Below are 26315 nucleotides of genomic sequence, written 5' to 3' on the forward strand. Positions count from 1 at the left end.
TATTATCACAGCACCCCGAGGAGGGCATAATAGCTTGAATAAATTTGAAGCTATTCTAAGGTTTTGACTACCCACATGGGTTAGATAGATAGGGAGATGTAGATCTGCACTTTACTGTAAGCGAGTAGGGATTAAGATGTGGAGGATACAGGTCAGAACAAGACGATCTGAATGTATTAAATAACCTCTTGAGAACCATGTAATGTCACCAGGTTTGAATATGCGATACAGACAGATTTCTATAGGGGTAATTACCCATGTATATAGACATGTATAAATGTACAGATGTTTTTACATTTGTATATGTTTTTATCTGTATATATATGTATATATAGCATCTTAAACATCAAAAGAGATATGTTTTGAGGTTTCATGACAGATGATGTACCTTTGATTTTTAAATCAAACACTGTCTTCTATGAATTCCCGATATCGCTAGGTGTATGTAGTACGTCTTCACTGTTTATGCAATGATTAGAAACAGCCGTTGCAAATCAATGTTTTTTAACTATATAAGCCCACTTTTATGTCCATGACACATCATGTGATCAAGCCTCCGGGTGGAGGCGAAACGCGCCATGGTAGACTGCTAGCGAGAAATTGTGCACGAATAAAGCACCGAGGATATTTGCACAAAAAGGTGGGTCGTTATTCTGTCTCTTTGGGAAGGAGTAGCAGTGTTATACAAAGCACCCTTGCGCTAACAGAAAGGCTCACCACAGTCTCCCAGGCCCTCCGGCCCTCTAAACGGCTCCAGGCATCTTCGAAGCTTTGCCCTTTAAGAATACATCAAGTCCGACGTGTTTCGGGGCCAACAAACGCCCCTTCTTCATGGACAAACAACCACAGGACAAACAACCGAAGGCATCTCAGCTGTTGTGGTTCCAAACATGGTTTTGTTTAAAACAGTCCGCCCTAAGTGGGTGTGGCTAGTAGAAAGGTAAAACCTGGAGACCTGGTATTTGTAGCTCCAACAGGTGAGTAGTCTTTATCCTTGAGTAGGTGCTATGCCTGGGTGTAATAAAGTCTTTCAAATCAAACCTTAAGTAGGCGGGGTGCCAAACATCGAGTCTGCAGCATTATCAGGGATCTTGTGCTGACTGGCGGAAGATTGAAGTTCTGCCTCAGTCTCCCCATGCGCTGTGTTGTCTTCGCGCATGGGAAGCGGAGCTCTTTCTACGGTTCGGGCCAACCGTCAGTAAATGTTTAAGCAAAGCGCCCTTGCGCTAACAGAAAGGCTCACCACAGACTCCCTGGCCCTCCGGCCCTCTAAACGGCTCCCGGCATCTTCGAAGCTTTGCCCCCTTATGAATACATCAAGTCCAACGCGTTTCGGGCCAACAAACGCCCCTTCTCCATGGACAAACAACCGCAGGCATCGCATTCTCAGCTGTTGTGGTTCCAAACACGGTTTTGTTTGAAACAGTCCGCCCTTAGTGGGTGTGGCTAGTAGAAAGGTAAAACCAGGAGGTCCATGAAGAAGGGGCTCTGATAGAAAGATTACTGTAATGCAGCCACAACTGAGCTTTAAAACACTTGGGTGCCCAGGAGGTTAGTGTTGTTCTTTCACTTGTATGCCTGTAACAAAAAAACTTTTACGATGCAGTTGTCACTCTACGTTTTTAAATGTGACACTGTATACAGTTACTTGATCAGTCATTTTGTAACATTGTGGTCCATGCATGTTCTCGAAATTCAGTGAGTCGCCATCTGCCCAGAACCTTCACTACAAGTGACTCGCTAGAATCCCTGTTTTTTGCCTGTTCTGAAATTACTGTTACCGAAGAGCCAGGTATTTCTGGGACAGAGAAAATAATAGGGACCACTTATTTTTAAGGAATCATGTGGGCAAAAGTGTTTCCATACCGATTTTCTCATATTTTCCCAGAGCTTTACACAAAGATTTTGGCTACTTTCAGGATGTCTATGTTCATCCGGCAAGGCTGTATTGGCAGAGTTCTAATTTCCTTTGTTGAAAGTTATCCAAACATTTCTTTAGAATTCACTTTTTACTCTTAGCACCATTGCTGGCTAAGGCTGTAGATATGTGGCCTAATATTGAAATACACATTAGCAAGGAAACGGTTAAACCCCTGGAGGACATTCTTAAGGAAAACTACCTCTGCATTCCCTCGTGTTTTGATGACACACAGTTTCATCTGGCTAAGACCAAGGGTTCACCATGCCAGAAGGTTTATTGGCTGTTGAAGTGTGATTGAGAAATAGTCACTTAAAATCCCACCAGGCTGAACCAGAGACTTGGGTAGGGTCTAAACATTGTTTACCTGCTTACATTCAAGAAAAAGCTTGAATTCTGTTGAGAAGCAGGACTGCTTATAGCCATTCCATTTCAAAGCTTCAATGCTGCAATAGAGAAAAAGAGAAACCCCACAGATAATAATTCTGCATTAATGCAACCAAATGGTCCAGAGATATACTGCTTGCAGCAAGAGGTTCAGAATTGCCTACTCAGAAAATAACTCAAAACCCATTGCTTCATGCAATACCTACTAGTACTGTACTGAAATCTTCAATCTTTGTTCATGGTTAACTCCACAACCAACAAAACCAAGGACTAAAAGAAGGAAACGATTAAAACAGACCACAGTATGTTTAGTATACAATCCTGAATCCAGTTTTGAGAGCCACTAGGCAAATAGATTCCTTAATTAAGGTCGCAAACCGGATACAATCACGGTAGTTACATACTACAAACATACATTTAGTTTATATTCTGGCAAATGATAAAATGACCAGATCTGTTAATTGTTGCAAGTGCCTCACATGGGTACAAGTTCACCACTCCTAGACTTCCTTTGTGACGACGCAGTGAACACTATTATAGCTCTGCTTCTTGCACAACAGTAGGAGCATGACCACTGTGATCCATAGGAGCTACGGCGACCTCTATGTTGTGTTCATCTGATTCCTTGGGCAAAGATAGTCCTCACAACCATTTGTTTCAGGATTAATGTCCCGGAGGTTACCTACAGTTTTTTAGGTCTCGCTCGAGACCTATTGCTGCCGAGTTGCCTGTCAGGGGAGACAGAGCGGTGCACGAGCCTACCAGTGTCCGTGGACGCGCTTATGCAGGCCGGCCAAAGGCAGGCACACACACACACGCGCAGACACACACACACGCGCAGACACACACACACGCGCAGACACACACACACAAGCAGACACACACACGCGCAGACACACACACACAGACACACACACACACACACACCCACACACACACACCCACACACACAGACACACACACGCACACACACAGACACACACACACACACACACACGTGCCAAGCCCCCCAAGCCCCACTTACCACATCAGCAGCCTCAGCCGCCACTCCTGACTTCTGCTCTCACCGGTCCTCTGGGCCATCCACTCCGTGGGCTTCTCGCAAAGACGGAAGTCCCGCCCCACGACAGCCGTGAGCGTGCACATCCCGAAACCGGAAGTTCGGGAGCTTGCACGCTCACGGCTTGTGTTTTACGCTGGTTGCTGCTCTGCCCTAAGCGTAGCACAGAGTGGAGTTCTTCCCTATGCTCTGCGGTACCCACGAGTACTCTGCGTGAGGCCGCCTCAGGATGTTTGTGGCCCGGTGCGTCGCGGCCGATCTCAAGGACCTTATCCACAATGTGTCCTTTGACTTCCATGGCCGGAGGATGGCCACCTGCTCCAGCGACCAAAGCGTCAAGGTGTGCTGGGCGCGACCTGAGCGTCGCTTTCCCGCGCTCTCCCGCGAGCTGTGGCTAATGAGGGCGCCTGGGTTCCTCAAGGCACCAAAAGGGAAGGGAGCACGCGCCCTGGTGCTTTTGACACGCCGTTTTACCTGGGGCAGATACTTGTGTTACATCAATTTCTGGATTAGAAACTTCAGCGCCGCAGCATTGGGCTATATTTAGCGTGGCAAAGTGAGAATAGAACGTATGCATTTTCTTCTTACTTTCCCTTTATATTTTATAATTCCTGGCTTTGGCAGCTCGTCCCTTTATTATTGACGTGCCTCTTCATCGTGTTACACCCTCCTTTGCTTGTCCTGGCCACATTAGGTTGCAGCATCTCCCGTCGCTTCTAATTTCTCTAGTCTCTCCCCCCCGCCGTCTGTTAAATAACGCATTCTTAGACACGTGAGTACGTTTTAACGCCATAGTGGTCAATGATTATTTTCTGTTTATAGACATGCCATTTTAATACATTCAGTATTGGTTAAAATTAATTTACGGTGTTTGCAAGGTATACTTTACGGGCACGCGGTTGGCTCGACGTCTCTGGCTGTCTTGAGGGCACAGGAATCGTATAGATCAAACACGGCACTGGAACAAACATTATACTTAACTGAACAGCTGTGCTTGTAGCTTGAGCAACAGGCGTTTGCAAAGCAATAGGTCTCGCATTTACTAAAGTTTGGGTTATTGGCATTGTAAATGACAATGCCTTTTATATGTTGTTTTTAAAACAAATAAAAGGCATTGTCACTTGCAATGCCATTAGCTTAAACTCTCGCAAATGCGAGACCTCTTGTATTACAAATGAGTTAGTGCTATAAAAATAATAAAAAAGCGTTAGAGGTCGTGTCCTGTGGCAGGCAGGACATAGCTATTTGAGAAAATTGTTCTCGGTGTCAGGAACCTAGTTGTTTGGGCTCTCTTGAGTTCCTCAGAAGCAGTTCCCAAAAACCCACCTTCCAGCACCTCTGACTCTTTACTTAGTAAGTTAGTCTTGACCAGATAAGGTGAGTTTCAATAATGGAAATAACTTGGAACCAATATCATCATCTTACTAAAAAAGCAAAGAATGGCTGACATTCAAATAAGAAGTTTTATAATCAGTTAAGCAAGATGGCACAGTTACAAAATAATAACAGGAGCTTCAGCTCTAGCCTCACTGAGAGATCAAAGGTTTCAATTCGCAATCAACATAATTATCCTACTCACATGAAATTTTCTTGAAAGGCTAATCACTGTTAATCTCACACAGCATAACAAATATAAAGTTTGACTTCAGCATGACTTAAGATTCAATATAATATTGTAGCCACTCTGTTAATTCCACAGCACTGACTGAAAAAATCCCAAAGAAATCTGAATGAGAACCAAGTTCCTTGACACTTTTAAAATACTGTCTCAGGCGTCAAAAAATGAAACGGGAGTGAAAAACAATCAGGCAAAGTCTGGATTCAGCAGCATGAGTTAAATGACATCGTTCGGTAAGTCAAAGCAAATAAAGTTGCCAGGGAAACGCCCCTCGCGCGATGTCTGACGAGCGCCCTTGAAGAAATCACCAGCCGGCAACTCTTGACTCGGCACCAAGAACAGAAAAGGATAAATCCTACCTGCGTTTTCAGCAAGCGGATATTCGTGGTAGATTACTACCATTCAAAGGAATCTGGAAACTGGAACAGCGGAGAAATCCTCAGCGCAGGAACGAAGACAGGAAACAGGAGACCTCCGAACTCGGGAACCGGCAAAGAATAATCCGCACGGAGACCTGGGCGTGGCATCTTTTATATTCCCAGCTGAAGGTACAGGGGCTGCAGAGGGAAAAAAGACCTCGGCAGCAAATTCAAACAAGACCTTCAGAAGCCCTGGGGCCAACAAGCATTGGTAAGGCGGTAACACGCAAAGATCTACCAAGCGAGTTGCAACAAGCATTGGCAAGAGGAAAAGATTCAAATAGGCACTGATACAGCTCAAATAAGCACTGGTACAGCACAAAAGCATTGGCACAGCACAGAGTAAAATACTACGACTCTATAATACATTGGTACAATCAGTGGTACGGTACAGGCAAGAAAACAGGGTACAAAAGACAGTTGCAATAGGGATCCTGACACTCGGAGGCTGTAATTAAAACAACACATGTAACGGGATGTCACCATGGGAGGTTACATAATGTGACAGGGTGGTACTAAGGAAGGACTACTAACCCTAGTGACAAATGAACCAGCACAGTTTGCAGTGGACAAAGAGGCCTTAATACTCTCTCGCCTGGACGATGGAAATGCCCTGTATTTAGGGGTTCCTCGACCCACCACTAAGAAGCTACAAATCATCCAAAACTGTACAGCACGGTTATTCAAACTCCCCCCCCCCCCCCAACAACCAATCTGCTTCACCTGCGCTGAATGCCTTAGATTGGCTGCCAATCACGGATAGAATACATTTCAAATCTCTCTGTATAGCCCACAAGTCTTTCCAGGTGAGCGGACCCCCAATCAGTCGGGATATCATCCCTCCATACTGTCCTAATGGATACCTACAATCAAATCACTTTGCCTCATTTCCCAGGATTCAAGAGTGAGGGGGGAGGTTGTTCCTTCTCTTATAACGTTTCTAAACTCTGGAACGTGCTTCCCTCTCATCTCCGCTTAGAGGTGAATCATTTTGCTTTTCGAATCGCCTCAAAACCTGGTTTTTCGAAAACTCCAACCCCTAGCCTTCACTCGATCAGTCTGTAATCGCATCTAGTGCTCCGAGTCCTTTGGGTAGCCAGGCGCTCTAGAAATACTATTAACGATAACAATGACACAAGTCACAGAAAAATATGGGCAGAGCTTCAAGTCTCTACCTAAATACAGGATGTTTCACAGAGCAGCGCATGCGCTGCCAAGGCTCAACCTAAAAATGCATGCGGAAAGTCATGGACATTGGCCTTCATGTATGCGACGCCCTGTGTCGTGTTACAATATTCCTATCCCATTGTATTGTGTTCTAATTGTATTTGTGTAATGCTCAATACCTCTAATGTGGTGTTGAAGCGATTTAAGGCGAGTTGCACGCTACCCAAGTACCCGTGGTTAGTGGGCAATCTAGTGGTTGTTTGGCTTAGCTACTGAGGCCACTGTTCCTTACATTTCCATACATTTTACATCTACTGTTCCATACATTTCCAACATTTTCTTGGTGGTAGATTAGGTTGATAGGAGTTTGACGTGATTATTAGTGAGTTCGTGCGAATGGAAGGTGTGATGAGCAAGTAGCCTAGAAGGGGTAGCTAGTGTTAGATTCCAAGGAATGTGTACCTAATGGACAGTTTATGAGGAAAGGTATGGCCCAGTAAGGCACATAACCATTGAGCAGAATAGGCTTAATTCAGGGATAGTATGGCATGTACAGGATGGAGGATAATGAGAGGATCATTTGAAAGAAAGGAAGGAAGAACAGAAGATTCCATCTATATAGTAGGAAGATACTTTTTAGAATTGTATGCAATCTGAGGTTACAGAACGCGTAGAAATAAGGATTCATGGCTGTTGTCAGTGGGCAGGTCCTGTGTCGTTGCATCTTTGTTCTTTTTGACCGGTGATGGCATTGAACATTTTTATCATATATTTATGTCATGATCCAAACTGATAAGGGCACTAATTTGGAGCCCAGAAACCAATGTTCAATGCCATTCCGCACTTGCCACCCCATCTGATATAATGTAGGCTACTGCTTTTTGAGGACTACACAGTCAGCAGATTACTCAGAGTTGGACTGCTTTTGGAGAAGGTGTTATAAAGCGAACCCAGCACTCTGCGCAGGAAGCGAAGTCTTAATGGCAAGTAGTGTTGAAGGCAGTGACATGCGTCTCTACACAGGTATGTTTGCTGATTGAGAGATGTTTGTACGCAAAGATCAGTTTTAACCCCACTAAGGCTATTTCTCTTTTTAAAACATATATTTTTATTGAGAGAATTTAAAGTAATCTACAATACACAAATTAATTTATCCCAACTTCATCTACAATGTACATTGTTAATAGAGGCATTGGTTTCATGTGAACATTAATCTGTATTTTTGCTCCAGTCACGGATATCGTAGCGAGGAAATATTGGGACATCTCAACAAAGTGCAATCATGCCTAAAATACACATATTCAAATAATCATAGTAATAATGTTATTCAGTATTTGAGTAAAGTGCAATACATTGTCAATTTTTGGATAAAGTGCAGATACGTCAAGAATATACTCTATAAAAAATTTCAACAAAATGCAAGCGTGCCTAAAAATACACATATTGAAAAAGTCCTAAAAACAATGTTATTCGATATTTGAGGAAAGTGCAATACATTGACATTTGGGGAGGGGGGTAAAGTGCAAATGTACCAAGAATATGCATATGTGCATCCCCACAGGGAAATTGTTGGATATTTCAACTAAGTGCAAGCTTGCCTAAAAATACACACGTTCTGATGATTCTAGCTACCATGTTGTTCTATATTAAAGGAAAGTGCAAAACATTATTCTATTCTAAATAAAGTACATGCATGGCTAAAAATAAACGTTATGCGATATTTGAGGAAAGTGCAATGCATTAACAATTTGTAAAGAAAGAGAAAATGTGCCAAGAATATGCTTGTTTTAATATTCCTATAAAAATGTGTATATATATATATTTCTTTCCTAACAACCATGTTGTTCGATATTTAAGGAAAGTGCAAAACATGAATCTATTTTAAATAAAGTGCAAATGTGCCTAGAATGTTTATTTTTATGTTTCCTGAAAACAATATTTTTTCTGTTAGTAAAAACGATAATCTTTTACAGCTTTAATAAAGTGGATCAGTCTGGATTCTACTCTCTACCTGTTAACGAAACCCTTCTACCAAGTATGAAATAACACACAAGGCAGACCTTATTAAAAACTAATATATAATTTTGTTTATCAGATCTTATGTTAATGCATTTTCTTTTTCCTCCATAAACTTACTTGTGGTATTGAATCTTTTAATGCCCCTACCCTTTTTGCAAATTTCTCCTCAAACTTCTTCGTTCGGCTCATCTTATTTTGCTACTTCTTATACATTGGTACTCTGGTTGTCTTCCAATTTTGCAAGATCAGAGATCGAACTGCTGAAGAGGCAATCGCAATAAATGATTCAGCCCCTTTATCCAATGGCAAATTCTGCCTCTGCCTAAAAAAGCCAAAGAGTGCTATGCTATGCCATGCCTGCCTCCGGTTCAATCCTTCTTTGCAGTCCTAATCCTGGAGCCGCAAATATTTGTCCACAAAAAAGTTCAACCCTGGGGTAGGTTAAAAAAAAGTATGTATCCAATCACCCTCCCCAAGCTGCTGGCAGTGAAAACAACGATCCCCCTTCTGGATACATTCTATTAAAGCTGCTGGCAGTGAAAACAGCGATCCTCCAGTTCTGGATACATTCTATGAAAGGCCTTGGGAGGATAGTATACCATCCAGCGCAATAAAAAAGACCTTCTCTTTAACTTTGCGGCTCTTAGGGCCTTATTACCTAATTTTGAGATTGTCTGCTACTTGACCGGAGAAAAGGTTCATTGTGTTGTATGCATAATCTTTTCGCCAAACGTTTTCACCAGATGGCATTCCCCTTGGCAATGCAATCATCTTTACCATTTCCCAACCCCCCTTAACTTTGATCTAGGAGCAGCTGATATTGGGGAGGAACCTAAATTAGACTGATGGCAGCATTTTTTTTTATAAGTGCACAATCTGCTGATATCCCCCCAAAAAAGAGCTTACACATATTCCCACACCTATCTTAAAGGTCCTGTCAAGTTATACTGTTCCCTCTTATCAAGAAATGTCACAGTTCTTTAAAGCCATTTGAATTCCAAACCCTTAAATGGCTATTTTGTATTCGTAGTCTCTGAACTTTGCGTTCACTAAGCTGCAAATATTCCTATCCTACTGACTGAGCTTTCACAGAATAAAAGGTTTGAAGTCTCCGGCTATATTCCAGCATTGTTTTATATCTCGTCTTTTTTGGAATGTTAGCCATCTTTATAAATACGAGAAGCTGGGACCCGGAAACCTTCACCATCTTCACTAAAAAAAAATTTTTTTTAAAAATGGCAATCCAGAGACCTCTTAGCATCTTTTGACTGAACTAATATGTCTATAAGAGAGGCTTCATAATATGTAACTTATCTGAGGCAGGGCCAGACCCCCCTGCTTAATATGTAAATATGTAGCTGGAGCACTGAAATCTGATCTCAAGACTCATTTTTTTAAATTTTTTTTTTTAGGTCGGGCCTGTCCCAATTCGCAGGAATAGATACGGGAGAATTTTAGTGGCCAAAATAGGTTCTCAAACCGAGGGCCGGATTTTCAACAGTTCACGTGAAGACAAGCACGCGCATTTCCTCACATCAAAGCAATCCGCCTCCCTCCCACAGGCTTCCCCAGCGTGCGCAGTGCGCGCTGGCCTCAATTCTCCTCCCCCTAATTGCTTTCACGGCCACGTCAAAGGGATCCTTTCCCGGCCGCTTTGCCTCAGGCATTTCTCCTCCCCTAATTATTCACTGCCCACGGCCGACTTCACTTTCACGGCCGCCAGGCCGTGTCTCGCATTTCTCCTCCACCCTCCCCACAGCAATGCCAAGAGCTTGTTACTTATGCCCTCCTCACACACCAAGTGCAGCGTTGTTAGAATGAAGCCTGCCCCAGAGTTGATCCGGAACCACAGACAGGAAACGGACACTGGAGGTACCCAGAGTTCAGACCTGTTGGCGTTGCTAGTGCTTCTCAGTGTGGATAAGCATGTACATGAAGCATACTCTTCTATGCTGCTGTGTCAAAAATGGCTCACTTCGACGTATTTCCATTGGTGTGACACGTCCACTTTTAGTCCGTCTTCTCATGCGATGGAAGAATATTGAAAACGCCCTGGCCTGTCACACACCACCACACAGTGATCCCCGTCTCCGCTGAGTGTTGCATCTATGACCTATCGGGCCACCCCCGCCCGTCGCTCTGTGCCCTTCACCAGCTCCTAAAAGGATGAGCACACTCTCTAGCTTACGTAAACGAGTAAAGACCTACACATCTGACACTGCCGCCTTTCATGCACGCTTAATACCCAATCCTGCTATCAAAACAGCGTTTAGGGTCAGAGGGCGAGGGCCTGACCTCGGATGTGCACAGGGAAAAGTGCTGCGATGTGATTTATAGCACCCCGAGGGTCGATCAAAGATATCCTCAGTGTGTGCTGATGCGAATGCCAGTTTAATGGGTGGCTTTTAGCGCGTTGACATTGGTGGCTCGGTTGCTGGCCTGCTGCGGCTTCTGTGCCGTAGGGGGCAGGAATCCCCCCATTTGCAGATGCCCACGGCTGTCCCAGAAAGGGCGTAATCCGTTCCACAGTTGAATTCCATGATGAAGAGGTTCATTTAATGCGAATCAATGCTACCTTTGAAAACTTGCGTTTTACCAGACACCTTTGTGTTGTAGAGTTAGCAGCGTTTATCCACAAAGAAACAAACCAGAAGCAAGGCGCTTAGCTGCTTCCAACATGCGAAATGGATGGCTGCTGACTGCGCTTTAAGCAGCACTACACTTGTCATGCTGCTCAAAGGGCCCATCTCCGGGAGCACTTTGCGTTACTTCTAATTAAGTCATAAACGCAGGAGTTCTCTTGGACTCTGTATTATTCTTCCCCATTTAGGTTAGCTCTGTAACCAACAATATGGGTTTCCACCACTTTTCCTGAGCCTATTATCGATGCTGCAACACTTTATCTTCTTGTTATTGTTGGTAACATTTCTTTTGATATGCATGAATAGTGAGCGATTTTTTTAATATTGGGAGAACGGTTTTACATTTACATATTATATTTGTAGGGTCGTGCTTAACTACTCCAGTGGAACATTGGGTTATTATTGTGGCAGCTACGGCATATTTCTCCTTTTATGGGAATATTTCACATAGCATGGTGTTGAAAGACACTATACCTGCCAGTAGTTTCATTTTCTTTCGTTCATTTTTTCAGAAAGATTAGGATGCATATTTTCTCTACCCTACACCCGGGGTTAGAGGACACTTGAATTGTGGAGGTTAGTTTTTTTGTGTACTTGGTCCCCTGCTACCCCTCCCCCGCCCCCCACGCCTCGCACCACACTTCATTGGAATGCCTCCCTCCCTCTTCCGAGACCACACGCTCTTCTTCCCTGCTGACCGGCCTTCTCGGCTATCAGTCACTTCAGTCCAACTAGTTTTTTTTTTGTTGACTCGACATCCGTTTCGCACCACCTCCTGCTGCGTAACCAATTTGATTAATTCACCTAGGCATCACTTCTTCTAAAATGCCCTCTCCATGCCCCTGCTCGAGCCCGCCAGGTTTGCTCCCAAATGTTTTGTTGAAAAACAACAACATTTCAGTGTTGCTGTCCCTCCCCCACTGGTACTGCAGCTCGAGTTTCACAAGACCGCCTGGGCCCTCTTCCCCCAGCACCTCTTCTTCCCTCCCTCTCTCCGCTTCCCTCCCTCTTCCAAGACCACATGCTCTTCTTCTCTGCTGACCGGCCTTCTCGGCTATCAGTCACTTCAGAAATCCCGCCCCACTCTCCCCTCCCCTCTTCCCTCTCTCCTTACTCTCCCCTCTCTCCTCACTCCCCCCTCCCCCTCTCTCTCCCCTCCCCCCTCTCTCCTCACTCCCCCTCTCCCCTCCCTCTCTCCACTCCCTCTATCCTCACTCTCCCCTCTCCTCAGTCTCCCCACTCTCCTCTCTCTTCTCCCCTATCCTCTCTCTCTTCTCTCCTCTCCCCTCTTATATCTCCCCTCTGTTCACTCTTCCCACTCTCCCCTCTCACCACTCTTCCATCTCTCATCACTCTCCCCTCCCCTCTCACCTCAATCTCCCCTCTCCTCCCTCTCCTCACTCTCCACTCCCTCTCTCCACTCCCTCTCTCACCTCCCTCTCTCACCTCCCTCTCCCCTCTCACCACTCTACCCTCTCACCACTCTACCCTCTCACCACTCTACCCTCTCACCACTCTCCCCTCTCCCCACTCTCCCCACTCTCCCCTCTCCCCACTCTCCCCTCTCCCCACTCTCCCCTCTCCCCACTCTCCCCTCTCCCCACTCTCCCCTCTCCCCACTCTCCCCTCTCACCACTCTCCCCACTCTCCCCTCCCTCCACTCCCTCCACTCTCCCCTCCCTCCCTCTCTCACCTCCCTCTCTCCCCACACCCTCCTCTCCTCTCCTCTCCTCACTCTCCTCTCCTCACTCTCCTCTCCCTCTCCTTTCTCCTCCCTCCTCCCTCTCCCCTCTTCTCTACCTCTCCTCACTATCCTCACTCCCCCACTCTCTCCTCTCTCACCACTCTATCCTCTCTCATCACTCTATCCTCTCTCATCACTCCCCCCCTCACCACTCTCCCCTTTCACCACCCTCCTCTCTCTTCTCACTCTTCTCCTCTCTACCCCCCTCTCCTCACTCTCCCCTCTCACCCCTCTACCCTCCCCTCTCTCCCACCCCTCCCCTCTATCCTCTCTCCTTACTCTCCCCTCTCTCCTCACTCTCCCCTCTCTCCTCACTCTCCCCTCCCCCCTCTTTTCACTCACCCCTCTTTTCACTCTCCCCTCCCTCTCTCCACTCCCTCTTTCCTCACTCTCCCCTCTCTCCTCACTCTTCCCTCTCCCCTCTCCTCACTCTCCCCTCTCTTCACTCTCCCCTATCCTCACTCTCCAATCCCTCTCTCCCCTCCCCCTCTCTCCTCACTCCCCTCTCTCCTCACTCCCCTCTCTCCTCACTCCCCTCTCTCCTCACTCCCCTCTCTCCTCACTCCCCGCTCTCCTCACTCCCCGCTCTCCTCTCTCCCCACTCCCCACTCCCCTCTCTCCTCACTCCGCTCCATCTCCCCTCTCCCCACTCTATCTATCGCCCTCACTCTATCTATCGCCCTCACTCTATCTATCGCCCTCACTCTATCTATCGCCCTCACTCTATCTATCGCCCTCACTCTATCTTTCGCCCTCACTCTATCTATCGCCCTCTATCTATATATCACCCTCACTCTATCTATATATCACCCTCACTCTATCGCATCACCACAGCATCACCACAGCATCACTCAGCACCATCACTGCATCACTCAGGGGCATCACAACATCACTATGCGCCACCACAGCATCACTGAACGCCACAGCATCACTCAGCGCCACCACAGCATCAATCTGTGCAACCATTCAACAACTGGTTCAAATATGTTCTCTCATTGTTTCAAGCTTTATTACAAATGTCACAAAAAGATGTTAATATTTCACTTCTGTTCTTGGATTTTCGTCACAATAAAATACACTGAACATAATCTTCACAAAAGTTATTTACAAAAGTTTAAGCTATTGCCATTATAAATTACAATAACTTTTATTTAAGTATTAAATATTTAAAAAAATGAAAAGCCATTGTTATTTGTAATATCAATACATCTAAGTCACGTAAATACAAAACATGTTGCATTACAAATGCTGAGGGTGTCACATTTGCAAAAGATAAAAGTATTGCCATTGTAAATGACAAAACTATTAATTTCGCTATTTTCAAAACCAAAACACATAAATACAAAAATTGTCATTTACAAGACCAATAGCTCAAAATTTCCTAATGTGAGACCTATTGCATTGCAAATGCTTGTTAGATTTAGCTACCAGTCAGCAGTAAGTATTCTCGAAAGAAAAAATATGGCGCTTCTATCTTCTCTCATATGCAAAATGCAAGAAAAGGAGAAATAATCTGTTATTTTACTAAAGTGTATATTGTAATGTCTTTTTTGTTTTTTTTGTAGGCTCCTTCATTTGCTGACAGCATCAACACACTCTTTGCGCCTTTGCTCATCTCATGCATGACCATCCTAGACCAACTCAAGGATGTCTATACTTGTTTTACGACTGAGAATGGACACATTTGTGTGCTTCACCTGGTATGCTCTTACTAACCAAAGCATGAGTGTCTCTCCAATGACGTGCAGAAACATGTCTGCTTTCAATAAACCTCTTCTCATTCTTTAACATGTAGCACTGTGTATTACTCAGTTTCAAACTGTATCTTGTTCCAGAACAATCACACCTTAAACATTATTGCCTTCTTACCAATCGGCCTTATATTTTACTTTTCTCACCTTGCAAAATGTTTTACTGCTGTTTCTATTCAATTCTGTTTTTAGTTCATTCACATTTTTTAGTCAATCTGTTTTTTTGTTGCTGAAAGTAATATTTTCAAGGGGGCGAGTGGCAGGATTTTCTAATCATTTTCTGTTTCTCCATGCTGACATCACTAGAGGTGCCATCTTTGTTTAGCAGCGCTCTAGTTGTTTGGTGCAGATGCCCAATTTGATGAGCTCTGCCTGCAAAAACACAACCATGGCGTGGATGCGCTTATCTGGTGTACCGCTGGTGTGCCTCTAGCACACACCAAAGGCAAGCCTGATTGCTCTCTCCGTGTCCCCACCGTGGTCAGAACTAGCCACTATGTGTAATGTTCTTATCTTCCCCCACAAGAGGCTCTGACACAGGTGTGAGGTTTACTGCGTTTATATTTATTTATTATCACTTTATATGCTACAAGGGCGCCGAGCGTCTAACAGGATACCGCTCCGGTCGCCAACTGCCGGCTTTCCGCGTTCGCGCCTTTCCTTATGCCTCATTGCGCATGCGCGACTCTCCCGCTCCAGTCTACGGCGTCACGCGTCATCGCGTGTACGCCGGTAGACTAGAGCGCACACCACATATCTCCCCCCTTTACCAAACACAACGTAACACATTTCTCCCCCCAACCAAGTGTCCTGAACAGTGGACGTAGTCTATGTGGGGCACCGGGGGACGGCACCAGCTAGTGTCCGTCCATCACAAAGTCATTGTAACGAGAGGGCACCACAACTGCCCTTCCACTGCGGGTGTGTCTTACCGGCATGTTCTCTCTCGCCTCCGTCTCTCCATGGGACACCCCAGCTTCTCTCACATCTGTACCCTGCTCCGCCTCAGCTTGTATTCCTCCTCCGTCACTCGGCCTGGCTCTCAGGACAACTTCTTCATTGTCCTCGCCTGCATCTTCCCTTTGGTTGTCTGAGCTGAACTCCGGAAGACGTCTATCCTCCGGTTGATCCACGCATCTCTCGACTTCCTCGGCCTTTGGCCAAACCAGTATTTTGTTGACCCTGGCCATGCGGTCTTGCGACCAGACCTTGCCGTCACTGAGGAGAGCCGCCCTGCCACGCACCTCCTTGACCTGCAGCGGCTGGCTGAATTTGCTTTCGCCCTTCTTCTGTAGGGTGGGGAGTTTGATCCTAACCCACTCCCCTTCTTCCAACACCGTTTCCTTCGCGCTTCGTCTCTTGTTGTAGTGTGCTGCGTAAATCTTCCGGGCCTTCTCCAGATTGTGCTGCACCACTGCTGGGGACCACTTGCTGGTGATGGTCTTCTCCCTCCATACCACGTTGTCTCGGGTGAAGGGGTGCCTTCCTCTTAACACTTGAAACGGACTGTACCCCACTACAGAGGGCGTTATCCGGTATGCCCAAACCATGTTCATCATCTCCATCTCCCAGTCTTTCCCTTGCGATATGGCTGCCTGGATGGAGCCCATGAGCACTCTATTGAACCTTTCGACTTGGCCGTTGCATGCTGGATGGTACACGGCCGTGTGTCTCACCTCGATCCCATTCCTTTTCATGTATCTTTTCCACTTGTCCGATACAAATTGCGGCCCATTGTCACTGAGGATTGTTTTGGGAATTCCTTCTCTGAGGAACACCCCAGTTAGGAACTTCAGGATCGTGTCTGTGTCCATCGCTTCCTGTATGTCCACCTCTGGCCACTTGGAGTATTTGTCCATTAGCACACAAATGTACTTGTTTACTCCTCTACTGTCCAGGACGGGACCCAGGATATCTATAGCCACGTCCTCCCAAGGGCCATGCGGGGTGTCGAACTTCCCCAGAGCGGGTCTGAGGGGGCGGAGCACCTTGTCCGCTCCTTGGCACTGTCCGCACTCCCGCACTTGTCTCTCGATGTGGGCATCCATTCCTGGCCACCAATACATCTGTTTGACCAGTGCTTTGGTTTTCACTATGCCCAGGTGCCCCTCGTGGAGTACTTTAAGCAGTCGGGGTATCAGCGTCTCTGGTGGCACCACTCTCTCTCCTCTGTACAAGAATATCCCCGAGTCACTCAGGGACAATTCTTCTCTCATCTCATAGAAACGTCGGACACCCTCCGTTAGCTTCTTCTTGTCCGGCCACCCCACAGTGAGATATCTCCTTACTTCCATCTTCTCCTCATCGAGCTCATAAGCCGCCTGCCACTCCTGCGCACTGATGGACGACTCATGATCCTCCATGCTGGCGACCATCTCCTCTGTGTCCGGAGTCTCCCCTGGTGCCTCTTCCATGGCCGATGCCCGGCTGAGGTAGTCAGCCACCCTGTTCTGCGTACCTGGAAGGTATTCCACGTCGTACGTATAATCTAGCAGCTTCAGGGTCATTTTTGCTATTCTCGGGGTGGCTGTGTCGTGGCCTGATGACGTCAATACTTTGATGAGTGGCTTGTGATCCGTCTGGAGTCTGAATCTCGTGCCCCATATGAACTGGCGAAATTTGCTCAACGCCCACGTGACCGCCAGCATCTCCTTTTCAATCACGCTGTACCTCTGCTCCGTCGGGGACAGCGCCCTGGATGCGAAACTGATGGTTTCTTTTGTTCCGTCCTCCCTTTCTTGCGCCAAGACAGCCCCCAAGCCCTTGTCGCTTGCGTCTGTCGTTACTATGGTCTTGCCCGTGGGGACATACCCCTGCAGTGGAATTGCATAGCTGATGCAGTCTTTGATGGCCTCAAATTCTGCCTGGGCCTCCTTATCCCACTCGAACTTCGTACTGTGCCTGGTCAATTGTCTCATCCTGTGCGTTCTCGTGGCAAAATGTCTTACAAACTTGCTGTAATACTCGGCCATTCCCAGGAATGACCGCACTTCCTCTTTGGTAGTTGGGGCACTGGCGTCCTTGATTGCCTTCACATTCTGCTCCTTCGGTGAGATCCCGTGTGTGCCAATCTCGTGCCCAAGGTAGGTCACTGAGCGAGACCCAATCCTGCACTTGCTCCACTCCGCCGTCATTCCTTTGCCTTGCAGCACTCCCAACACTTGATGTAGTTTTCTGTCGTGATCTCCCTTGTTGGAGCCCATCACTAGGATGTCGTCTTGGAAGTATTGCACTCCCGAGATGTCCTTAAACAATTTATGCATCAGCTTCTGGAATACGGCCGCAGCGGACGCCAGGCCGAAGGGCATTCTCCTGAATTGGTAGCATCCAAAGGGCGTTATGAACGCCGTGTACTTTCTGCTCGACGGGTGGAGTTCTATCTGGTAGTATGCAGACGTGAGGTCTATGGTGGAAAAATGGGTAATACCTTTCGTCTTTGCCAGCATCTCTTCTATTCTGGGGAGCGGGAACCTCTCCACTATGAGGTTTTTGTTGAGCTCCCTCAGGTCCACACAGAGCCGGACCCTGCCATTGGGTTTTTTTACCACCACCAAGGGCGATAGCCATTCTGCACTGTCCACTGGCTCGATGATATCCAGTTCTTCCAACTTCCGTAGTTCCTGGCGCACTGCCTCGCTTGTGGATATCGGTATGTTCCGGACCTTATGCACTACCGGTACTGCTCCTTCCTTAAGGACCATTTTATGCACAAATTTGTCCAGTTTGCCGACCGTGCCTTCAAACACTTTGGGGTATGCTGCTTTCCAGTCTTCCTCCCTCGAGAGGGGCCATTCATCGGTGAGCAGGATCTGTTCTTTCCCTCCTGGATTGAGTATTATGCCGAGAGCACCTGCATCTCTCCATCCTAGGACGGATGGGCCCTTTTCCGCTACATACAGGGTGCACGTGGCCGACCTTCCTCTGAATTCGAACTCCAGGTCCTTGCATCCTACCAATGGAATGGAATTCTCGGTGTACGAGATGGGTCTGATGTCCGGCGGCTCCAGGTCGGGTCCTAATACTGGCGCGAAATCCTCTTCCCAGATAGATCTTTGCACTATGGTCCAGGGGGACCCCGAATCCACGGCCACGTAGACCTTGACGCCCCCGATGTGCATGTCGGTGCGGGGCTTATCCCTTCGCTTCCCGGATACGTCCAGTACTTGATCCTCTATGCATAGCACCAGGTCGTCTTCTTCCAGGTCCTCTTCATCACTTACGTTGGCTGTGGCCGCGTCGATGCACTTGACCGTGGACTTCGTCCCTTTCTTTCGGCATACCTTTTCAAAGTGACCGTTCAACCCGCAAAACGCGCACCTGGCGCGAAACGCTGGGCAACGCCTGTCCTGGGCTGTGTGTGCTGCACTGCCGCATCGATAGCACGCAAACTTCGATCCCTGGCTGGGGCGGGGCAGCTGCTTCCCTGGCCCTCTTGTGTCCTTCCTCGGGTCTCCGTAGGTGCTTTTGGGCTTGCTGGCATGTGGCGCCTCGTCGATTTTGTTAACCATCGGTCTCGGCCCACTTTCTCTTTTCGCCGCGTCTGCGCCCCTCTTCGACATTTCTGCCTTCTTGACCATTGCTACCACTTCTTTCAAGGTTGTTTCATTCATCGCCCATAGCTTGTCTTGTACTGCTCTGCTGGTGGTGTGCATCACTATTTGGTCCTTGATGTATTCATCCTGCAGGTTCCCGTACTTACACGTGATTGCTAGCCGGCGGAGCGCTGCCACATAGTCATCGATGGACTCTCCTGCCTCCTGTTTTCTCTGTTGGAAGTTATAGCGGTCTATCGAGACACAAACTGCTGGACGATAATGACTGTCCAGATCGTCCAGTGCATTCACAAAGACGTCCGTCTCCGCTGCACCTCTCTCTTTGGGCACCAGATTCTTAAACACCCTGACCCCTTCTGGGCCTAAGTTGTGGAGCAACAGCCTTTTTTTTCTTTCCGGCTTGTATTCCCCTTCGCTCTCATCCTCCAGGGCTTCAATGTAATTGAGGAAGTATTCCTTCCAGTCTTCCCATTTGAGCTGGGGTTCACCTGGCCTGGTTAAGAATGGGACCGGTGCCATTAGGGCTGATGCCTGGTTCGCCATTCTGGCTTCGCCTCTAGGTACCTCTTCCTGGGCCCTTTGGGTGGGTTCACCGGACGCTCCTGCGCTCGCTGCCGTGTCCCCTTGACCCCTTGGGCTACCTGGGGTGTTGTCCCTCGTAGTGTGCGCTGTCTGCACTGTCCTCCCCCCTTCCTCTGACTCAGGGGTGTCTCCCTTGGTTGCCAGGTTGCTGCCTGGGGGCTCCCGGGGTCCTGGGCCACACTGACCTGGCTATACTGTTGGTGTCTAGCTCCTGGTCGTGCTGCTGCGCTGCTGCCACGCCCTTGTTTGTTTATTTCTTGCAGATCCTGTGCCCTCCTGGTTCGTGGGTGTTGCTGTGGGGGGTTTTAATCTTCTTGCCGATGTCCCTGCACCTGGTGGTGTCCGGGTCCCAGCCTCGTCGCCACTGTAATGTTCTTATCTTCCCCCACAAGAGGCTCTGACACAGGTGTGAGGTTTACTGCGTTTATATTTATTTATTATCACTTTATATGCTACAAGGGCGCCGAGCGTCTAACAGGATACCGCTCCGGTCGCCAACTGCCGGCTTTCCGCGTTCGCGCCTTTCCTTATGCCTCATTGCGCATGCGCGACTCTCCCGCTCCAGTCTACGGCGTCACGCGTCATCGCGTGTACGCCGGTAGACTAGAGCGCACACCACACTATGGTCGATTTAACCCAGACAACACCACGCGGATTAGCTACACTTCGGAGAAATTGCAGGAGCTTACTTTTAATACCTGTAAGTCTCCTTTACCCCTTAGCATGGTCCCATTTTTTTGCATGAATTGTAAAACAGTTGTACATATTACGAATACGGGCATAAAGAGTAGTCGGCATGGTTAGGGGGCAGACTGTCCTGAAAGGAGAGGATGTGGCCTAGAAAGGAGTGGATGCAGTCGGCCTCGAAACTCGGGAACCGGGTTCGAGTCTCGACAGAGACGCTCAACATCCTGTTATTCTGGGCAAATCACTTAGTTTCCCCCTGCTTAACAAAATTAATGTGTCTGTCTGGAACACAACTGGTGCTCATGTAAAGCGCTCTGATACCTTTGGGTCGAGTTCGTTCTATATAACCCCCACCCCCCTCCCCCAAAAAGAAGATACTTGTCAGTGTTCTCTCAGAGAAGAGCTGTTTGTTACTTTCAAACACTGGAAAACATATTCACTGTTTGGGATTTCTAATAAGACAACTATTTTTATTGAGTTCATCCTTTCCTGACTACTGTGACATGGTCGACTGTGTCTTGCTGAAGAACTTTACCCAACAGTTGTATTTCATCCAGAATGTAGCACAATGGCTCATACATCCTCAATTACAGAGCACAAATCCTCTTTACTTTGTGCTTCGTGTTCAACAGGAAAGACTTTAATTAAGAGGGGACTAGCATGTGTATGTAACATATATCAGATAAGTTACCACCATCACCATGTATAGTGCACATCGCAAAGGAGTTCTGTAACCAAATAGGGTCTTGAAGGTGAAGCGTGAGTTTCTTGACTTGCAATATTCCTTTCTGTGCATGGTAAGGAGTATCACTTGGAATTCATTCTTCATCACCCTTTGTATTGGATGTTGGCCAGATGTAGAATTTACACTATTTTATTCCATATATTTAGGTTAGTTGTAAAGTGACAACTAGACTATAATAAAGACAGCTGTATATAAAATTTAATTTTATATACTGTAACTGCCAATGAAAAATGTACACATAATAAGGAGAGGGTCTTTAAGTATTCGGATGTGATTACACAGTTTAATTAGGTCATCGATTTCTCATTTACTTGGTGGAGATTATAGTCAGCAGTGCCCGTAAAGGCCAATAAGTAGCCTGAAAATTCTCCCTTACAAGATGGCATTTTTGTGAAAAATTTATTTTTTTCATCTGATAAAAAATTGTTATCTTAAAGATATGTTTTACAAAATTCCACATTCAAGTAACTGATTTATCTTAGTTGATTTTGCCTCTTGCCAACGTTTTGGTGGTAGCATCAGAAATATTTCTGGTCACTCGATGTGGTGGATATAACATTTTAGGTAGCTTAAAACTGTAGTACTGTTAAACCGGGACTGTTTAATAGCTTGAGGAAACGGTAGTTTGAACTTGTTGAAAACACTTTGGATCACAGAATTTTAACAAGTGTTCTGTCTAATTTATCACAGTGATGAGATCTAACTTTAACAACTGCTGCCACACAGAATGAATTGCTTTCTGAGTCTGCCAATCATTGTAGACTGTTAATTATCTCTGAACTGAGTTATGTGATGTTTGGAGACTGTAAAACTTATTGGCACATTGTGCTTGTTTAACACTGTCTAAAATGATCTAAAAAAAATACTGTGTTTTTGTAAATATGACTGTCCTACACGCTAATATAGTACTAAGTTATCTTTGCTTGGCCGTCATACTAATTCCACTTTTCCGTGAAAGGTGTAAGTGATGGCAGTGCTCTGGACAGTGAAAACACTGCGATGCCAAATGAGCTTCACAAATTCTAGAAAACATAACCTCTCTTGTTTACAAATGCAGCTTTGCTCAGCAATGTTCTTGTAACACTCTGGCCCTGATTATGATGTTGGGCAGACTCCTGTCCACCCAACACCGTTGCGGAATGGTAACCGACAGACCTCAGGTCAGCGGTACCGACCGCATCATTTGAATGCGGCCTCACACAGTGGGGCCGGAAAAATCCATTTTTGATTGGGGGCTTGTGCGGTGGCGCAAAACACCCTCCGCATAAGCTCCCATAGAAAAATTGATGTTTCCAAACATCCCTGCACCTTGTGGCAGGCACTTCACGGTGCCTGCCACACGGTGCATAAATGTTTAAGGGGACAGCTAAATGCAGAGGACCTGGGGGGAAGGAGGCCCTGCTAGGGGCGCAAAAGTCAGTTTCCAACAGCCAATCCATTTTGGAAAGTCTGACATGGATTGGCTGTCGTAAACAGTCCTCATAATCCAGACAGAGGAAACGCCGTCATTAAGGGATTATGAGGCCTTTCCGTCTAGCCGACGGACTCCTTGAGCTCACCGGAACCGCGTCTGAATACCCGGCGGGTATAAACTCCCACTGCTGTCATCATAATACGGAGGTCGGACTTTAAACCTACAATGTCGGTCAGAGAGCCTCCGACCAGCGGTCAGAGGTTTTGCGACCGACATTGTAATTAGACCCTCTGTATTTTTTGGTCCCATGCTGGGCCGCTTCCTGAAAGTCTCACTTTCCATCACATTAATAGAAAACTGCTAGAATCCTGCCATAGGGCTACTAGACATGAAGCAATTGCCTGTTGTATAATAAACATGGGCCTGGTGTAGTATGTGTTAAATTGTGACCTTTTTCGTCTGTATTGTCCAGGAGCAGGTTCTTTCAACCAATATTCCAATACTACAAAAGGCCACATATATCTAAACTGTGAGGTGGGCTATCTGGCAGATTTCCGCATCGTACAACAATTACACTAAAACCATGTCCGCATTGATTTCTGATAAAGCTGATTTAACAGTAAGGGGCGTTTGTGTGGCATCACTTCATAAATAATGACTTTTATTTAGGCTAATCATAGTCACTTATTCACTTTCATAGAGGAATTTTCCTTCAATATTTATTAAACTGTTAGAGCGGTTACCTTTGAATTGTTGGCGCTAGGTTTTAAAATTTAGGTGGCGCCTGTGTAGGACAGAACTGAACTGGTGTGGCTGCCCACCATCTCGTCATCAAAGGTTTGCCACCTGTGTAAATCTGCTTTCCTTATGCGGAGTGTGCAAAGCATGTTACTGTTGGGAAGGCCAATTAGCCAGCAGGCATGGGCCAGAAACACTTCAAGTTTGGCACCTGAATAAGCAGTTTGTTGATTGTTTCTGTTTTATTCACATAGAATGACTGAGGTATCTCCTAATGTTGGAAATCTTTGTCATTGTGTCGTGGTGTACAAGGCGCCTGCAACAGCACTAATCAATCCATTGATTCCCTGTCTCAATTTTTACCATTAAATGCACTTTTCAATGAGAATCCCACCAAAAAAATGCAATTCTCTATCATTACTAGAGGAAACTGACAACTACCACTTTCTTTCAAAGGCATTACCTGCTCAGTTTTATGTCAATAGCTAGCACAAGAAACCCTCTAGTATCTTCCCTTCTCATCCTCCGCCTAAACACTAATCCTTCAGTGTCTATGGTGATTGAATCGTCACTTATACTTTGATCTTGGTAATTTTCATGTTATTCATGATAATGGGTCAGGCGTACAGGATATAATTCCAAATCATTATTAAACCTTTTATTTACTTTTAGAAATGTGTCACCCTTTGAAACATGCAGGCATGCCCACACATTGATCACGGTCCCCCTTCTACCCACAACTCCCATATTAAACTTAGTTGCCATTGAGAACAATACAACATCCAGAATAATGCATGCTTTTCAAAAGATATTAGCCCTGTTCATAATTATTAGCTAAAGTCATTACTACTCAGGCCCATTCTCTAGATGCTTAAACAATTATACTTACAATGCTAAAGAAAGTACCTACACAGAGATTTCACCTGTTCTATGCAAACATTTACTATTGGTATAACAACAAAATAATACAAAAGTGCCATTGATTTATGCCATTGATGCTATAGGAGTCTAATGTAAATGGCTCTGAAATTCTTCTCACATCACACATTCCCATACTGTGCCCATTAGACCAAAATGCAGATTGATTTCAACCTTCTTTATTTCATCAACTTAATTCCAAATAGCGGGTGATGTATAGGAGAGATACTTATAGCCCCTCACTTAGGACCATTTCCCTCATTTCGGACCAATTGCCTTACTTTTCTTTCCAATATAACACTATTCCAGCTGGCGTTCTTCACAACACGCTTAATAATTCATTGTTCCTATTTTTAAAAATGTAACATTTCCTTGTCCATTAAATCAATCACTTCTTTATGCAAATTTTCACCAATTTCTTGCTCTAATAACCATCCATTCAACCAACTTGAATCTTGTCATTCATAAAAAGAGCAGCAGTAATTGTCACTTGACTCCACGTAATGTTGCTTTCTCATCTATGCTTGTATGTAATCTGATTTGGCAGCTTGTAGGGCTTGTGATCTAGAGGAATAGATGTCGGCATCCCTCATCCTCGAGTGTCCCAGCATTGAGTGAAACCATTGGCTAATTTTACTGCTGGACTTGGCCCTTTCTGCAGGGCCATCCCCAAACTCTTTGCCTTCACCTCCTGTTTTCTGAAAGTGTTTTTGTTGGCTTTTAGGACTTTGCGCACTAGACCACTGCTAGCTAGTGCTAAAGTGCTTGTAGTCTCTCCTTTAAACATTATGAAATTGGCTCATACCCAATTGGCGCATTTAATTTACTTGTAAGTCCTAAGTATAGTGGTATTACATGTACCTAGGGCCTATAAATTGAGTACTACTAGTGGGCCTGTGCCACTGATTGTGCCACCCACAAAAGTAGCCCTTTTAAACATGTCCCAGACCTGCGATGGCAGCCTGTGTGTTCACTGCCATTTCGAACTTGAGAAACAAACGTTTTTCCCGGCCTAAACCATCCTTTATAATACATATAAGTCACTTCTAGCTTAGGTACTAAATGGCCCATAGGGAAGGGTATTTGAAAAGTTGGACAAGTACTTTTAAGTTTCACATGACCAGGTAGTGAAAAACTCATAAATTCATTTTTCAGTACTGCAAGGCCTATCTCTCCCATAAGATAACAGTGGGTGTCCTTTTTACATTTGAACAAGTGCCAACTTTTGATTGGGAACTGGTAAACATTTCATGTTTGGTGTCTGAAAGACTGTAATTAAAAATCTTAAATGGTAAAGTTGGAATTTGAGTTACGATTTTGAAAATGCTCCTTTTAAAAAGTTGGCTTTTTCCTGTCCTATTTGGTGCCTACAGCCTGCATCTTTGTCACATGCCTTGGTGTATTTGGCCATTGGACTTTATTTTTCCCAGACAGCTGCGAAAATAGTGGGATTATGTGTGCCTGGATGGGTCATCAACTGGCAGGATGGGGGGCAGAGCTGGGCACAGCCCCGCTTGCAACTGAATAGGCTGAGCCTTGCCTTCACACAAGGACTTGTCATGACTGCATTGTTCATGCAGGCAGCTTGGTGCCAGGGAAGGGAAAGCAGGAAACTACAAAAACCTCAAAGTGAATTCTCAGGAAACTTCTCTCACTTCAAAGAAGGCACTAGGTAGTAAAATAGAACCCTCAGACCCACTTTTCAATACGTTCCTGGACCTGTGGATACTAAAGAAGAAGGACTGCTTTGCTGATAGAAAAACTACCAAACTGCTGCCCTGCTACTATGCTGCCTGCTGCCAAGCTCGCTGAGAAGGAAGACTGGGCCTATATTCTTCATCACAGGCTGAGGTTACTCTAAGGGTTAGGTGACTGACATCTTGTTCTGAGCTACAGGGACATAACAAGGTCCAGAGGCTCCCTGCAACTATCCAGTTGAGCTGCTGCCTGAAC

General features: G+C 45.9%; 1 protein-coding gene across 1 annotated transcript in view; it reads left to right on the forward strand.

Moving 5' to 3' along the window:
* HPS1 (HPS1 biogenesis of lysosomal organelles complex 3 subunit 1) overlaps nucleotides 1-26315 on the forward strand; it is a 434454-nt gene that overhangs the window by 167433 nt on the left and 240706 nt on the right. Inside the window, exon 4 of the mRNA XM_086922604.1 lies at nucleotides 14540-14674. Within this exon, the coding sequence (XP_086778730.1) occupies nucleotides 14540-14674 (135 nt within the window). The remainder of the gene's footprint in view (nucleotides 1-14539; nucleotides 14675-26315) is intronic.

The sequence above is a fragment of the Lissotriton vulgaris genome, chromosome 5 (assembly GCF_964263255.1).
Source record: "Lissotriton vulgaris chromosome 5, aLisVul1.2, whole genome shotgun sequence".
In the NCBI taxonomy this organism is placed as follows: domain Eukaryota; kingdom Metazoa; phylum Chordata; class Amphibia; order Caudata; family Salamandridae; genus Lissotriton; species Lissotriton vulgaris.